The sequence below is a fragment of the Schistocerca americana genome, chromosome 6 (assembly GCF_021461395.2).
Source record: "Schistocerca americana isolate TAMUIC-IGC-003095 chromosome 6, iqSchAmer2.1, whole genome shotgun sequence".
Classification (NCBI taxonomy): Eukaryota; Metazoa; Arthropoda; class Insecta; order Orthoptera; family Acrididae; genus Schistocerca; species Schistocerca americana.
In genome coordinates, this window is record NC_060124.1 from 382,729,244 (window position 1) to 382,748,163 (window position 18,920).

An 18,920-nucleotide genomic window follows, 5' to 3' on the forward strand; every position below is an offset into this window, starting at 1 on the left:
GATAGGTGAAAAGAGTGTACCGAAGGCCTCTATGATGTGGAAGATATGTCTGATGTGATAGAAGAAGAAACAGGAGTTGATTTAGAAGAGATAGAGGATCCAGTATGGAATCAGAATTCAAAAGGCTCTGGAAGACTTAACATCAAATAAGGCAGAAGGGATAGAATTTCTAAAATCATTGGGGGGAAGTGGTAACAAAATCACTATTCATGTTGGTGTGTAGAATGTACGAGTCTGGTGATATGCCATCTGAATTTCAAGAAAATATCTGCTGTATTACGCAGTGATGAGAATTACATACAGAAGAATGGAAAATCAAATTGAGAATGTCTTAGGTGATGATCAGTTTGGCTTTAGGAAAGGTAAAGGCACCAGAGAGGCAGTTCTAATGTTGCAGTTTATAATGAAAGCAGGACTAAAGAAAAATCAAGACACACATTGGATTTGTTGACCTGTAAAAAGCATTTGACAATGCCAAATAATGCAAGATGTTTGGAATTCTAAGAAAAATATGGGTGGTCTACAGGGAGAGACAGGTAATGTACAACATGTACAAGAGTCAAGAGGGAACAATAGCAGTGAAAGACGAAGGACAAAGTGTTCGGATTAAAAAGGATGTAGTCTTTCTGCTCTATTTTTCAATCTATTCATCGAAGAAACAATGATAGCAATAAAAGAAAGGTTCAAGAATGAAATTGAAATTCATGCTGAAAGGATATCAGTATGATTTACTCATGACATTTCTATCCTCAGTGAAAATGAAGAAGAATTACATGATCTCCTGAATGGAATGATCAGTCTAATGAGTACAGAATAAGGACTGAGAGTAAATGGAAGAAAGACCAAAGTAACGAGAAGTAGCAGAAATGAGAACAGCAAGAAACTCAACATCAGGATTGATGGTCACAAGGTAGATGAAGTTAAAGAATTCTGCTATCTAGGCAGCAAAATAGCCAATGATGGATGGAGCAAGGAGGATACCAAAAACAATACAGTACTGGCAAAAATGAAATTCCTTGTCAAGAGACGTCTACTAGTATCAAAGGTAGGTCTTAATTTGAGGAAGAAATTTCTGAGAATGTACATTTGGAGCATAGCATTGTATGGTAGTGAAACGTGGACTGTGGGATAACTGGAACAGAAGAGAATCATGCATTTGAGTGAGATGTGGTGCTACAGGTGAAATGGGGGGGTTTTCTGAAGAATTGGAAAGGCAAGGAATATGTGGAAAACACTGACAAAAGAAGGGATAGGATGATAGGACATCTGTTAAGACAGTGAATAACTTCCATGGTAATAGAGAAAGCTGTAGAGGATAAAAACTGAGACTGGAATATGTCCAGCAAATAATTGAGGATGTAGGTTACAAGAGCTACTTTGAGATGAAGAGGTTGGCACAGGGGATGAATCCATGGTGGGCTGCATTAAACAAGTCAGAAGACAGCTGAATCATTTACAAAAAAAGAAATGTGTATCCATAGAGCATATGACCTACAGCTGTAAAAGTGTAATGGTCTCTCCATTGCTAAAAGATTCTGGGAGGGGGATGTCAAAATGGAGTGGACTATGAGAAAAAGACTGAATAAGAAAAGAATTCTATGAATCATAATGTGGATTGCTAGACATCAGAACGTGGAAGAGAAGCTAGAAAATATAAAAATGGAAATGCATAGTTTCATTATATGTAAAGTGCATTAAATGAAATATACTGAAATGGAAAGAATATAAGGATTTCTGGTGAGATGAATGCAGATAATATCAACAGCAGTGGAAAACAGAGTAATGAAAGTGGGATTCTTCATGAATAGGAACAGTTCAATTGTATGATTATACTCACTGGAGCTAACAACAAACCAGTACCAACAACAACAGTTCAGGCATACCGTACATGATGATATTGCAAGCAGAAAATGAACAGACAGACAAAGAGTATGAGGGTACTTAAAGTATAATTTAGTACATAAAGGGAGAGAAAAATCTAGTAACTGTAAGTCAATGGAATGCTGTATTAGGGGAAAAATAGAAGGCAGAGTTAGGGGAGAATATGAGTGTGGTAGTAGGAATGAGGGAGGAGAAAGACTAACAGTGAGCTGCAATAAAGTTCACCTAGTAATAGCAAATACACTGTTCAAAAATCACAAGAGGAGGTGAAAATACTTGTAAAAGGCCTGGAGCCATTGTAAGATTACAGCTGGATTATATCATGGTCAGAGATTCAAAAATCAGATATTGGACTGCAAGACATATCCAGGAGCAGATATGAACCCAAGTCACAATTTAATAATGATGAACAATAGACTGAAGTTTAATAGACCTGTCTGGCAGAATGAATGTGGAAAGAAGTGAGATACTGAAGTACTGAGGAATGGTGGGATGTATTTGCAGTTCTCAAACGCTACAGATGCAGTCACAATGAGTACTGTAACAGATAGTTCAGTTAAAGAGGAATGGCCATCTCCAGAAAGGTCAACCACAGAAGTTGAGCAGACAAATACAGGTACAAGAAAGATAAAATGCAAAGAAACCTTGGGTAACTGAATACTTCATCTGACTAATGAAAGTATTAAACTGTTGTTATTTTATATAGTGTAGTTTGGTCACATCTGCTGTATGATGAAAATGGCACTAATAATTAATCAAACAATGGAAAATCCAGGATGGAACTAATAATTACGATTGATGCTGTGATTCTAAAGTTTATCCTGTTGTATCAGTTGATTGAACAGTACTTGGGTGCACTGCCAGTCCATAGTGCCCAACAGACAAAATATTTCGATGATCAGACATGTCAGTAATGTCACACATGCTGACAAACTGAGACCATTGATGTGCGAGTGTATACCTGTCCTTTTTTCCCCCTAAGGTAAGTCTTTCCACTCCCGGGATTGGAATGACTCCTTACCCTTTCCCTTAAAACCCACATCCTTTCGTCTTTCCCTCTCCTTCCCTCTTTCATGATGAAGCAACCGTTGGTTGTGAAAGCTTGAATTTTGTGTGTATGTTTGTGTCTGTTTGTGTGTCTATCAATATGCCAGCACTTTCGTCTGGTAAGTCACATCATCTTTGTTTTTAGATATATTTTTCCCACGTGGAATGTTTCCCTCTATTATATTCATATCATTAAATTAAAAATTTAGTATCACATATTAATTACTAACACAAATCAGAGCAGAATCAGATAACACAAAATTACAATAAGCCAAAGAGCAAGTCTGTTTAACTGTATCTGTGTTACTGTTAAAAGGGCAAAATTATAGGTACTACTTCATGTAAATAATTTCTACATCTGTGGGGATTCACAGAGCCCACCAAATGTGTTAAAGAATTAAATTTTCCAAATTGAATAATTAGCAAACTAACAAGTTCTTGTCAAAGAAGTGGGCATCACTGGATCCGGACAAATCTGAATCAAAAATTATTTTACTGAGTTTTAGAAATAACCATTATTTAAGATATGAATATTTTGAAGTACAAGAACTTGGATTACAATGAATTTTTGGAACAAAGTTCTTGGAAGAAATAAAATGCTTATGGAGAAGATGAGAATGAGGGCTGTTAAATGAGCTATATCAATATAGAAACAAACAACTACTCATTCATTGCAAATTTCACCTCAACATGTGCTTGACAGTTCTCAAATTATGAATATTTGTTTGTGAAAATTATTTCCAGATAAACTGACTATAACTGTGAATAATCAAATCTGACAAAATAAGGTCTGGACAAGAAATTAACTATTCTGTGCAACTTTCTCATATGATTTTTCCACATATCATGATCAAATAAAAGAAAAAAATTATTTATGTCAGGAGTGGTACAAGACCAAGTAGGGTGACTCAACCTCACTCTGTTACAATTAGATCTGCCATTTATGTTGTGTTAATAAATAAATGTTCTTCCAAAGTTGAATATCAGCTCAACAGCCTCTTTTCTACTAAACACACTATTTCCCCAATGATAGTTAGTAAACCTTTGTTCATTTGTTGCCTCACAACTCCAAACACTTGTGTTCTTGCAGTTCATATCCCTTCTTTTAGCAGGCAATATGCACCCAAATGCCCAGGTTGCTTACAGTGATTATTTTATGTTCTCATATTGCACTGAATCCCTCATGACATTTGATCACACTGGGAGATAGCACAGAATGTTGACTGCACAACAGTTTAACATTCCTTCTGTGTCCCCCTATGACCAGAGTTGAAGAATACATTAACTTTTTAAACTATCAACTTTTTAAAATATCAACTTTTTGCCTGAAAGAGGACCTAATCATCATTTCAGTGTATCAACAACTTAAAACAAAGTTTTATAAAATCTTGAATTTAATACCCTCTTTGCAGTGGAATGTTCAATGAACTGGATCTTTCTGAGAGATTAAAAAATCATGATATGTTTAATTTGGCCAAAGGAAATAAAATACCATTTACAAGCAATGGAAAGAGTCGAGACAGGCACTCACAATATAGTTAAGGTGCTGAATGGTAGATGAGTGTGTAAAATAATATGACATGTAAGTCATCGCTAATTTGTTAATTCTGAGTATCTCTGCCTTTTGCTACTGTGCTGTTGACTGCATTAGTGTTTTCACTAACTCAATAAATATATTGTCAAAGCATTTCTTGTAGAATACCTTAAGATCTTACACAAATTTTCTTGTCCATAAATTCTGAATGAAATCAAATACAAGTATGTAACAGTTCACAATCAGAAAATTCTGGATGAAGTATGTTAGTGTTTTTCCATGTTCCAGAAAGAAGGACCTATTATTTTTTATGTAAAATGATCATTCCATCATATAAACAACTACTGATGATACAGAATATAAACAAGATGTTACATGAAAACATGCTATTATGCAAATTACCATGAACTACAAAAATAAAAAAATATTAAGACAATTATCTGTTGTATTATCATTCATTAAGAGAAAATTGAATTAATGACATTAAATCACTTTTTAAAGAGTCTACAAATCTTACTACCAAATACTTACTACAACAAGCTGAGGCTCTGAGGGCTGGCGAAGAGGAGTGTGTTTATGATGAATTGCTCGGTTGTGCTCTTTCACTAATTCCACTTTTCCATCACCCGCAGCTACAATAATATTAGTGACAGTATGCTCATCCAGCAGTGCCAGTGCAGTAACACCTTTGAAAATGTTTGAGTCTGTCTTAAAAATACTCATGAAATAATTTCCAAAGTCTACATAATAGATGTTTTTTAAATTTTAACTGATCTAATAGTTTTTAATTTTTTGGCATATTCATATACTGTTTCTGTTTCTTTTAGATACACTACGTCTTTCTGCAAGTACCAGGAAGAATTATTCATATCTGTACTGAAAATTGCACTAAATTACAAAATAATTTGGATAAATATGGAAGCTAAAGAGCAACTTTCTTTCTTTTTTTTACATGGCTAACATTAATTCCCCAATAGTTTCTATAAATCCACAAGTTAGGTTTGGGCATGAGTCTGCCAAAACAAAAAGTTTCAAAACAGGAGCTGAGTCGTCACTATTCAAAACAAGAAGCAGCTTCCCTATATCATAAAGAAAACTGACAAAACAAAACTGTTTGCACAGGTGGTAGTGAGAGTACAGTCCCCACGAATGACTCAAGTCATTACAAAGATATAGGATAATCTATTTATCTCTCTCTCTCTCTTTTACACAGGGGCAATTCTAGAAGTAGGTCAAGGGGGGGGGGGGGGGGGCTAATGGAGGAAGGGGGTTTTGGGGAATGGAATACGGCTTAAAGAAGTAGAGTTGTGGTCCTCCACTGACAAACTGGTAAAATTTGGTGTTGCTTAAAGTAGTTTTTGGTAACTGTTTTGGAGTTCCGGGTAAAATCATGTAATAATAAATAATAAGATGCTTATTTTAAGATAAATGATATTTATTGGTTTAGGTAGTAAGCTATTTGCCATTCTTATTCTTTTGTTAAAATGTTTTTGGAATACATTGCAATCTATATTGCTACATAATTAAAAAAAAAAAAAAAAAAAAAAAAGCATTGATTCTGTTGGAGTAAGATATTCGCTGATTTCTGAAGTCATTTTATCCAGTGTAATATGATACTCCATGTGTGGTGGGGGGGGAGGGGGGGATGTAGCCCCCATAGCCCCTCCCCCCTTGCCCACACACCTGCTTTCACATCCACTTAATTCTGTAATATTGCTGGATTAGTAATTAGTACCCCCCTGAGATAAGATAATGCAGAAAATGGCTTAGTCTTATCTCAATGGCTCTTTTCCTAATGAAAATTCTGCTTTGTGGTGGTGTGAATTCTGCTGTGACACTTACCATCAGGTTAACCATTCTAAAGAATAAACTGTTTTCCTGTTTAATGGAGTATGTGGTATGATGGACACCTTGACTAGTTAGAATAATGTGATACACAATGTTCAAATCCAGAAAAAAATTTATTTAACCCTATTGGGCCATTTCAGACACGTGAAACAGCTCTACCTAGCTCAGCATCCAGTTTGTAGATGTGATGAGAAATATATTTGACTACATGTTAATGCCAGTAAGTTTCTAAAAGCCTGCACTTACATCTGAATGCTTTTGAGTATTTTTCATAATAGATTATAGATATTTCATCTCTATTGTGTTATTGCAGCTATGTTTAACTCCACAACATGAAAATTAGGAAGTTTCTTATAGCTTCTAGTTTTATTCGAAGTTGCATGTATATCTCAAGATGTTGATCTAAGTAGTATGTGATCAAATCTATGTTGATGTGTGTTACCATAGCACCAGGAACTAATTAACTGCTCTTTGTTTTATTTTAATATGTTTACTTTTGATATCTATAAAGTTATGGTTCCAGATACACTCCTGGAAATGGAAAGAAGAACACATTGACACCGGTGTGTCAGACCCACCATACTTGCTCCGGACACTGCAAGAGGGCTGTACAAGCAATGATCACACGCACGGCACAGCGGACACACCAGGAACCGCGGTGTTGGCCGTCGAATGGCGCTAGCTGCGCAGCATTTGTGCACCGCCGCCGTCAGTGTCAGCCAGTTTGCCGTGGCATACGGAGCTCCATCGCAGTCTTTAACACTGGTAGCATGCCGCGACAGCGTGGACGTGAACCGTATGTGCAGTTGACGGACTTTGAGGGAGGGCGTATAGTGGGCATGCGGGAGGCCGGGTGGACGTACCGCCGAATTGCTCAACACGTGGGGCGTGAGGTCTCCACGGTACATCGATGTTGTCGCCAGTGGTCGGCGGAAGGTGCACGTGCCCGTCGACCTGGGACCGGACCGCAGCGACGCACGGATGCACGCCAAGACCGTAGGATCCTACGCAGTGCCGTAGGGGACCGCACCGCCACTTCCCAGCAAATTAGGGACACTGTTGCTCCTGGGGTATCGGCGAGGACCATTCGCAACCGTCTCCATGAAGCTGGGCTACGGTCCCGCACACCGTTAGGCCGTCTTCCGCTCACGCCCCAACATCGTGCAGCCCGCCTCCAGTGGTGTCGCGACAGGCGTGAATGGAGGGACGAATGGAGATGTGTCGTCTTCAGCGATGAGAGTCGCTTCTGCCTTGGTGCCAATGTTGGTCGTATGCGTGTTTGGCGCCGTGCAGGTGAGCGCCACAATCAGGACTGCATACGACCGAGGCACACAGGGCCAACACCCGGCATCATGGTGTGGGGAGCGATCTCCTACACTGGCCGTACACCACTGGTGATCGTCGAGGGAACACTGAATAGTGCACGGTACATCCAAACCGTCATCGAACCCATCGTTCTACCATTCCTAGACTGGCAAGGGAACTTGCTGTTCCAACAGGACAATGCACGTCCGCATGTATCCCGTGCCACCCAACGTGCTCTAGAAGGTGTAAGTCAACTACCCTGGCCAGCAAGATCTCCGGATCTGTCCCCCATTGAGCATGTTTGGGACTGGATGAAGCGTCGTCTCATGCGGTCTGCACGTCCAGCACGAACGCTGGTCCAACTGAGGCGCCAGGTGGAAATGGCATGACAAGCCGTTCCACAGGACTACATCCAGCATCTCTACGATCGTCTCCATGGGAGAATAGCAGCCTGCATTGCTGCGAAAGGTGGATATACACTGTACTAGTGCCGACATTGTGCATGCTCTGTTGCCTGTGTCTATGTGCCTGTGGTTCTGTCAGTGTGATCATGTGATGTATCTGACCCCAGGAATGTGTCAATAAAGTTTCCCCTTCCTGGGACAATGAATTCACGGTGTTCTTATTTCAATTTCCAGGAGTGTATTTTAGCAGCTTTGGATGTACATATGTGGATCAGAGCCAAGAGAATAATTGGATTTTCAGTTTTACAAAATAATAGTCATGCCCACTGTTCAATTATTATAGGTATGTACAGTCTATACACACACATTTTATTTCTATTACTCCATGCATTAGAACACATCTTGAATTTACTATCTGTCTGCCTACACAAATTTTAATTCTATTATGCTGTATGCCTGCTTCCAATTTCTTGTATTTAAAATGTTTTCATTGACAGGATAGAAAGGATTTTCTATAAGCAACAGTTTTATGTTTGTTTAAATTTCTCTTTCAAACTGAAATGTGAAATAAAAATGGCAAACAATTGTATAGTTTTAATGACATATATATACTACTTCTTTCAAGTCTGACTGTGTTGTGGAACACATACTTTATACAGGTTCTGGTAGTATGATTATGTGTGATCTACGATCAAAAAGTAAGAGATTTTTTTTTTTCTAATTTTGCAGGGTTTATACATCTGATTTCCAGTTTCTTTATCTTGTTGGTGCACATGTTCCTGGTGTATGTTTGCATTTTCAACTCTTTTGAATATTTAGTTTATTGTTGCAGTCAAAAAGGTTATTCATAGTTTGACTGTTCAGTGAATTTACTTTCAAAAAATATGGATCAAAGAATTTCAATTAAATTTTGTTGAAAAACGAAATAAAATGCAGCAATTCATTCAAATGTTAACGGTGACTTTTAGCAAAACTACTATGAACAAGGCAAGAATCAAAGAGTGGTATAATCTTTTCAAAGAGGGTCAAGAAGACATTGAAGATGACGACTGCCCTGGACACCCTAGCACGTCACTTACTGATGATAATCGGGAAGAAGCACAGAAAAAGGTTCCATAAAACTACCAGATCACCATCAGAGAGATTGCTGATGACATTGGCATATCCTTTGACTCATGCCAAGCAATTTCTGTGCATGTTTTGGTCATGAAATGTCTAGCAACAAAGTTTGTTCTGAAGCTATTGAATTTCATCCAAAAATGATGTCTCATAGACATCACTCAGAAACTGCTGAATGAAGTCAACAACAATCCAGAACTTCTAAAACTGGGCATAACAGGTGATGAAACATGGGTTTATGGGTATGATGTTGAAACCAAGACCCAGTTCTCCTACTGCAATAGCCTGAAAAGCCAAGACTGAAAAAAAAATTTGACAAATTCAATTACATATTAAGGTTCTTCCCACTGTTTTCTTCAACTACAATGAGATGTTGAAAATTTTAAGTTTTTTGAATAGTGGCCCATGGCTGTCTGTTGTTCTTGCAGTAGTCATTATTCAGTTGATTACTTTTTGCAGTTTGAAGATTTTTATTCCATCACTCAATTGACCCCATATTTCTATTCCATATGGGACCAGTTTAAGACCAAGTGACAAAAGTTGTAGCTTGGGGCACCAAACTGAGAAGGACACCAGGGGCACCCAAGTGCAAGGTTTTTTTACAGTATGTACCACAAATAGTAGCAAAATTAATAATGAGTGAAAGTGTACGAAGGAAGAAGTGTGGAGGGACAGGGGAAGAAATTGAAAAGTCATTTGTGTGGAAAAGTGTCCTCAAATGCAGAGAGCAAATACAGCTGACCTTAGTTTGCTTGTTATGGAACAAAGTGGTCTTTCCACAGTAAACAATTATTTATGGTGAGCTGTAATAACTTTGTATTTTGGACTACATTCATTTCCATATTCTTCTTGTGTTGTTCCAGAATGGTATTGTTTTAGTTTACTCTTTCCAGAGACTTACAGTTATGGCAATTGCTGTGGCAATAACACTGACAGGCAAGACTTTTCAATGTAAATGGAGTGAGGTGTGGAACTTCTTCGTGGGAAGTGGGCTATCTTGCTCTCTTAACCTTATTGTTGATGGTTCATGCCATATGAAAACAGTGAATAAAAATAGGTATAGTAGGCTAATTTACTGATACATTTATCACCAAAATTTGCAATAACTCTAATAACATAAGTAGCTGAACCTAACCATTTCAGCAGATCATCGATGTGTTTCTTCGAATTCAATTTCTCATCAGTGCATACACCCAGAAATTTTGAGTATTCTGCCTTAGCAATAGATTTCCATTCATAGTCTATATTTATCACTGGTGTAATGCCATTTACTGTATATAATTGTATAAACTGTGTTTTCTCAAAATTCTGCAGAGAACCACTTAATAATTTTCTGAAAGACATTATTTGTAATTTCCTCAGTTGATTCTTGCTTCTTGGGTGTGATTACTATACTTGTATCATCAGAAAAAAGAACTAGCTTTGCATCTTCATGAATATAGAGTGGCAAGTCATTAATATATATTAAGAACAATAAGGGACCCAAGACTGAACCCCGTGGGACACCATTCTTGATACCTCCCCACTTAGAGGATTCTGCTGGTTTTTGCAGACTATCTGTGCTGTTAATTTCAACCTTATGCATTCTTTCAGGTAAGTGTGAATTAAACCATTTGTGCAATGTCCCACTCATACCACAATACTTAAGCTTATCTAGAAGAATTTCATGATTCACACAATCAAAAGCCTTTGAGAGATCATAGAATATCCCAATGGATGATGTTTGGTTATTCAGTGCATTTAATATTTGATCAGTGAAAGCATATATAGCATTTTCTGCTGAAAAGTCTTTCTGAAAACCAAACTGACATTTTGTTAGTACTTCATTTTTATAAATATGTGATGCTACTCCTGAATACCGTACTTTTTCAAGAATTTGGGAAAAGTGAGATTGGGCAGTAGTTGTCAGCATCAGATCCATCCCCTTTTTTATGCAATGGTTTAACAATAGCATATTTCAGTCTATCTGGAAAAATACCCTGTTTCAGTGTGCTAATACATTTGCAGCTGAGAATCCTACTTATTTGTTGGAAACAAGCTTTTAGTACATTGTTGGTAATGCCATCAATCCCATGTGTGCTTTTACTTTTGAGTGAATTTATTATTTTCCTAATTTCGGTAGGAGAGGTGGGTTTAATTTCAATTTTATCAAACTGCATAGGTACTGCCTCTTCCATATACTGCTTTGCATTTTATAATGAATAGCTGGATCCTATTTTCTCTACAACACTTAGAAAATGATTATTAAAAATGTTTTCTACTTCTGGCTTCTTGTTGGCAAACTTTACATTGTGTTTAATAGAAATACAGTCTTCCTGTGCTCTCAGTTGCCCTGTTTCCCTTTTCACAATATTCCAAATTGTTTTAATTTTATTATCAGATGTGCTAATCTCAGACATAATGCACATACTTCTGGACTTTTTAATAACTTTTCTTAATACAGTGCAGTAGTTTTTATAATGTTTCACTTTTTTTATGGATCATTACTCCTCCTAGCTATAAGATACATTTCCCTTTTCTGTTTACAAGATATTCTTATCCCTTTAGTAAGCCATGGACTTTTACATGGTTTCTTACAATTACATTTCACTGTTTTCTTAGGGAAACAGTTTTCAAATATACTCACAAAAGTATCATGAAATAGGTTAAATTTTAATTTAGCATTATGTTCCCTGTACACCTCATCCCAGTTGGTTGCAAGCTTTCCCTAAAATTTTGAATTTTTAAATTGTTAATGGAATGCACTATTTTTGAGCACTGTTTAGCATTACTGTGTGGTCCTATATCATATACCGTGACTAGCGGTGCATCATGATCAGACAGACCATTCTTAACAGGAAAAGTTTTTATTTGATTAAATTTATCTTGGTCTATGAAAATGTTATCTATCAGTGTGCTGCTTTCCTGTACCATATCAAAATCAGTAACTGATGTCAAACTGAATGAACCAAGTAATATTTCAAGGTCAAGCTTTCTATCAGACTCTTTCAGAAAATCTACATTCAAATCCCCACAAATAATAATTTCCTTTTCTTTGTCCATTATAATTATCCAGGCTGTTATGCCGTGGTCGGTTGACGAATTCTGTGTCGATTCCCAACGTTTCGTCTCCGACTGCGGGAGACATCTTCAAGGGTCTTCAGTCAGTAGTGAGCCAGTGGGTGTGTTGGACCTTCCATTGAGCTATGGACCCCCTTGAAGATGTCTCCCGCAGTCGGAGACGAAACGTTGGGAATCGACACAGAATTCGTCAACTGACCATGGCATAACAGCCCGGATAATTATAACGGACATGATATTTCCGGCCGTGAAAGTCTACATTTTAGTATTCCTTTTCTTTGTGTGACAAGTATCACAACATAGAATCCAAGTTTTTCAAAAATAGTTGAAAATTTCCCAATGGAGACCTATACACAGCTACAATTATAAAAGTGCCATTATTTAGTTTAAGCTCACATGCACATGCTTCTATATGTTGCTCTATGCAAAATTTTTTAGTTTCCAAATTTTTCACACCATGACTGATTTTTAACATATATGGGAATTCCTTCTCTCTCCATACTGTCTCTACTTACATGTGCTGAAAGGTTATATCTACTTACATTACCATTTCCATACCTGTGACTATATGTGACTGTGATAGTACTTTATTCCACCCCCAGTCTCAAAATCGTCTAAACAAATAAGAAGCTCATCTACTTTGTTTTTTAATCCCCTGATATTCTGATGGAATATATTAACATTATTTTTCACTGTGTTTTTATGTGAATCTTGTGACATACTAACATTATTTGTCACTGTACTGTTATGAGAATCTTGTGATATTTTCACATCTCTAGTACCTTTTATTTATTTATTTATTTATTATCATCCCAATGATCACATTTGTGATATAGGATTTGTCAGGGTACATTTTAACAACTATATAATATCTTTACAAAATTTGTATCTGTGCTGAATTCATATTAATCTATCTTATGTTTAATACAATATACAACTAATAAGTGTTTTTATAACATAATTTCTTATGCACTGATGTAATTTCATTTGTCACATTAACTTAAACATATATTGTTATACAGTTGCGCAGAGATATTCACTTGTGCCGTAATAACATTTGTCAAGCATGTGGTTCTTTATAACAGTTTTAAATTTACCCTCATATTCCAGCTCTTTGATATGTTTTGGTAGTGCATTAAAAAGTTTGATGCCTTGATTACATACATGTTTCTGGCTTCGGGTCCTTGTTACAACTTCTATGTGGAGATCTTTACATTGCCGTGTATCGTAATCATGGAAGTCTGTATTGGTTTTCATTTTGTCCTGATTTCTTTTGATCACCAACAGACATTTCAGAATGTATAATGATGGAATTGTTAAAATTTTAAATGCTTTAAAAAGGGGGCTACAATGTGTTTGAGGTGGGCTGTGAGTCATTATCCAAATAGCACATTTTTGTAATTTGAAAATCTCATTTAGACGACAATTTGTTTTTCCTCAGAATACTATCCCATAGGATGCAATGGACTGAAAACAGCCAAAATATACTAATCTGGTACAGTCATTACTACAAACTCTTGAAATTATTCTAAGCACAAAACATGCTGAATTTAGTTTTAGTGCCAAGCGCACCACGTGGTCCTTCCAGTTAATCTTCTCATCAATGTGCATACCCAGAAATTTTACACACTGTACACTTTCAAGTTGTTTGCCCTCCATGGTGGGATTCAGGTCGTCTGTTCACTTATTTTTCCATATTGCACATAATTAGTTTTTTTTTGCATTCAGTGTTAGCTTGTTAGCACTAAACCATTTTTGTATATCTTGTAGGACATGGTCCACAGTACTGTGCAATGACTGTTTCATATCACTAACTATTAAACTAGTATCATCAGCAAATAACATGATTCTAGCTTTTCTCTCTGACACCTGAATATCATTAATGTAAATGAGGAACAGCAAGGGGCCTAATACACTTCCTTGGGGTACTCCTACTGTGGCCTCCCTTGGATCTGATCTTAGTTTAATTTTTTGATTAATATTTAGTACTATAATTTCAACCACCTGCATCCTCTTTTCTAGATAAGACTCAAACCACTTTTTTACTGGTCCTCTGATACCTATAGCTTCAAGCTTTTTCAAAAGTATGCTGTGGTCAACAGTGTCAAAGGCTTTTGACAAATCTAGATTTATCCCAACTACAATTTTTCTCTCTTCCAAGTTATTGCAGAACACATCACCTCACAGTAGATTCTAGATTGCAGCACACTTTTGTCTGGAATTTTATGACAGCAGATGCATCTGTGGCAATTATAGGGCTGTATTTTCTTTGCCAGCACAAACCTTCATTAGGTATAGCAAAATGAATGATTAGTTGTTCTATTACCGGAAATTCAGTGCAGAGGCACATGGGCAATTTAGGTGCAACAGTAGTGGGAGATAAAAGAAAATGGTCGACAAAAATTATTGTCAGTACAGAAGAAGAGATCACTGGGACTCACACCAAATTACAAAAGGTGATTTAGCAGGGAGCATTGCTATGTTATGAAAATTCAGAAATGATATATGGAGTCTGTAGCATTGCTCACGTTGTACACATGGTGCAAACATGAGTCTACTAGTGACCAGCATTCACATTTTAGAAATTACTGTTTCCAGAATGTAGTCAGAGCTTCTCTCTATTCATATAGTTTTCTAATGCTGAAGCTAGAGTTCAGGGTGAAGGAAAACCTTTTTCCTCTGTTTTGTTCTCATGAGCTAAAGCTTTTGCTTCACATTTTATTTGTAAATTGCAATGCTTAAGCTGGCCAAAAGGAGTATAATGGTACTGAACTTAGTCCTTAGTCTGAGCAATAAATTTCTACGAATGACCATTTGCCATATAGCATTGTGTAGTAATGGATCATATACTGTGGGAAAACCATAACAGAAGAGAATTGAAGCATTTGAAATGTGGTACTACTAAAGAACATAGAAAATTTGGTGGACTGGTAAGACAAAGAATGGAAAGGTTCTCTGCAGAATCAATAGAGAAAGGAACATACCAAACACACTGACAACAAGAAGGGATAGGATGATAGGACATATGTTATGACATCAGGGAATAACTTACATGGTACTAGAGAGAATAGTAAAGGATAAAAATTGTAGAGGAAGGCACAGGCTGGAATCCACAAATAATTGAGGATTTAGGGTGCAAGTGCTACTCTGAGATGGAGAGGTTGGCACAGGAGAGGAATTCATGGCAGGCTCCATTAAACCAGTCACTGAGTGGTTACGAAGATAGCCTAAAAGTTTGATGTATCAAGTCAGCATATGATTTAAATCCTCTACCTGAAACCCATATAACTAGAAGAATAATTGTTGTCTGCATGTAATGGTTTCTGTGATCTGAGTTGATGACTCTTTGCACTGCTTGTAGTGTGCCTCTAGCTTAAGACTAATTTCTATAAACATCAGTGTCTAATTGTTGCACATTATTGGGATGTATTCACTTGAAACTGATGACCAATGATTTCACTTTGTTACTGTATGTGGTTACATTAACAGTTCACAAACTGTATCTCATATTAACCACATTTTTTTCTTTCCAACTATTTCATATTAAGGGAATCCATTATTCCACAGAGACTGTATGTTCTATATTTTATTTTCTGCTATTGGGCAGTTTGAACCACAAAGTCATTTTCAAGCTATCATGTACATATGACTTGACATAATACACTGTCATACAAGAGGGTCAAAACAACCCACATTTGCCAATAGCAGAAGATAAAATATAGTACAGAAAAACAGCCTCTGTGGAACAATAACTTTGATGCAACAAGTGATATCAATCAGTGGACATAGACAGCAGTGATACATTTCAGTGTCCTATTGTTCAGGTGATCACTCTTGATATGTTTTGGCAGTAACTGACCGTGTTTATAATTTGTACTTTAGTATAAATATATTAAGTTATCTTGAAAGTGTGGAGTTTATTCTTTCTTGTTCTATTCACTTAAGGTAGTTAGCTAAAGTAGTGATGCAATGAATAACTAGAATAGTGATTAACAATACCAACATCACTAAAATCAAGTCAGAGGTACAGTAGCAACATCAAAATGCAGCTACACAGGATACCATAGCAAAGGGAAACTCTGCATAGGAACCTACAGTCTCTACAGTTCAAGGAAGGAACTTCAAAAGTGTTAAACTTCCCACCTTCTGGACTAAATAACTGTAGCTATTCAGGCAGGCACAGAACATGTTTTTGCAACATGGAATCCTGGTTTCAACTGATATGTTTCATTGTGTAATGGTACATTTAAATGAGGCACAAATTATGTAAGCAGAGGACTTAAGTTCACAGAGCTATGATATTCTAATAGTGGTTTTAATCAAAGTGTATTCCTTAGGCCCAGAGAGCAGATTGCACAAACTGTTACAGGAGATGTCACATAAACTGTTACAGGAGATCCCAATTGCTCATATGTCACCCAACAAATGTTGGCAAAACTAGAGTCACTAAATGACAATGATTTGTTGCCTGACACTTCCCCTCAGGGAGCTACCACCAACAATCAGCACTGTCTTAGCAGCATACAACAATTTACCCCTGGCAGTCTTGGGCAACAAAGTCGAGATGATGGCTGAATATTCAGAGCATAAAGTTTATAACACTGTCAAACACACCAGCATGGCTAAAGGCCCCAAACTGAGCATTACCAGTCAAGGTAGGAAATGCAGCCCCAGCTCAGTAAAGTGCCAGCCAAGCCCCTAAGAAAAGTAGAACACCTGATTGAGTCTGTGAGGGAATTACAAGCCACGAGGGTGGCTCTGAAACATAAGCAAATAGCCACTCCAAAAACAAAACTTAACACAGATAAACAAAAACCATCAGTTAAAGTTCATTGTGTTGGCACCATCAGCACTTTAGCAGAAATGCACACCAATGCGTCAGACCACACAATTTCCCAAACTAGTTTGATGACCCCAGAATGGTGTAGGTAGCAGTAAAAAAAACAAAAAACGCCCCTACTACTACTTTTTAATGTAGGACATATCCGGGTATGTCACATGATTACAAACCTCTGATGTGTAACCGGCGGCAGAGACAGAAAAACCTCAAGGAAAGGACACTAAAGATATCTTGAGCTATTTTTACTTTTACATGCAAAGTTTAATTCTCGAATAGACACTTTATTCACACTGAAAAATGAACCACTAGTATGCTTAGCACTAAAACACATATGGTCACACTCCGTGTATTTCTAATATCACAAAGCACAACACTGACTGAAGTCAGTGGTAATAGCCAATAACTGCAGCTCACTTTTTATCACTTCCACGTTATCGCGATGATTGTAAATTGCAAACTGACTACCTGACAGCAACTCTGCATCCCTTATATATGTGGCTCAGTTGTTTCAAGAACATTCACTGCCAGAATGTTTGCTTCCAGACTTTTAAGGAGTGTGAACAAATACCTACTGTGAAAGCAACAAGCCAATATGTACCTTACAATGTATAATATAAGGGTGAGTTCCCAATGATGATGCCATTTGGCAATTTACGTGTGTGGAAATTTTATTGTCAATTCTGTTCCTTTCTCATGCTTTCAATAGAGAGCCTATATATACAATACATTTTGAGGAATCTTCTTGAAAATAACTATTACTGGAGATATAAGCATCAACAGTTTCCCATACCTAATTTGTATTATGAGTTTGGTATGAGAAACTATTGTTACACTATTAGTAAAACTGTTGTTACAAGTCTTGTTATATTTTTATTGAGAAATTACTATGAATTACTATTATTAATACTTCAAAATCAACTGATCACTCTCAGTCTTGAGTAATCTTCACGCTTGCACATTCTACAACTAGGAATTTTTACTTATTCATTCTTCAGTCTTAATATTTCTGCTTCTGAATGTAAACTAGCTTCCTATTTGGCGAATAGTCCATATTTATAAGGCTATGTATCAAAGGTTCTCTGTACAAGAGATCTGTAGAATATTTGTGACTTTTATAGAACAAATGCCAGACAGAATAATGTATTGAGATCACTAGAATGGCCGCGACTTTTCTCTAGGTATGTGTTAGCTATCTATGTGCAAGACAGAAACATATAAAATATACACATGAAGAAAAGTTTTGCACCACCTTGGTTCCGAGAGCTCCAGAACCTGTTCAGAAAACTGGAATAGAGATCAACATAAACATCATTTCCGCTCTTTCTATTGCTTATGAAGACCACACATTGCATGTTGTACCATCATACAGTGAGATCTTCAGAGGTGGTTGTCCAGATTGCTGTACATATTGGTATCTCTAATACCCAGTAACACATCCTCTTGCATTGATGCATGCCTGTATTCATCATGGCATACTATCCACAAGTTCATCAAGGCACTGTTGGTCCAGATTGTCCCACTCCTCAATGGTGATTCAGCGTAGATCCCTCAGATTGGTTTATGGGTCACATCATCCATAAATAGCTCTTTTCAATCTATCCCTGGTATATTCAGTAGGTTTAATGTCTGGAGAACATGCTGACCACTCTCGTTGAGTGATGCTGTTATTCTGAAGGAAGTCATTCACGAGATTTGCATGATGGGAGGTGTGAATTGACACCCATGAAGGCAAATGCCTCGCCAATATACTGCTGATATGGTTGCACTGTCGGTCGGAGGATGTCATTCATGTATCATACAGCCATTACGGTGCCTTCCATGACCACCGGCAGCGTACACCGGCCTCACACCCCAGAACAGCAGGGAACCTCCACCTTGCTGC

The 18,920-nt window shown here is 37.2% G+C and overlaps 1 protein-coding gene across 1 annotated transcript in view; it reads right to left on the minus strand.

Moving 5' to 3' along the window:
- The window catches only part of LOC124620159 (cilia- and flagella-associated protein 52-like), a 124,204-nt gene that overhangs the window by 69,290 nt on the left and 35,994 nt on the right, over window positions 1–18,920 (minus strand). The window contains exon 6 of the mRNA XM_047146829.1: window positions 4,994–5,148. Within this exon, the coding sequence (XP_047002785.1) occupies window positions 4,994–5,148 (155 nt within the window). The remainder of the gene's footprint in view (window positions 1–4,993; window positions 5,149–18,920) is intronic.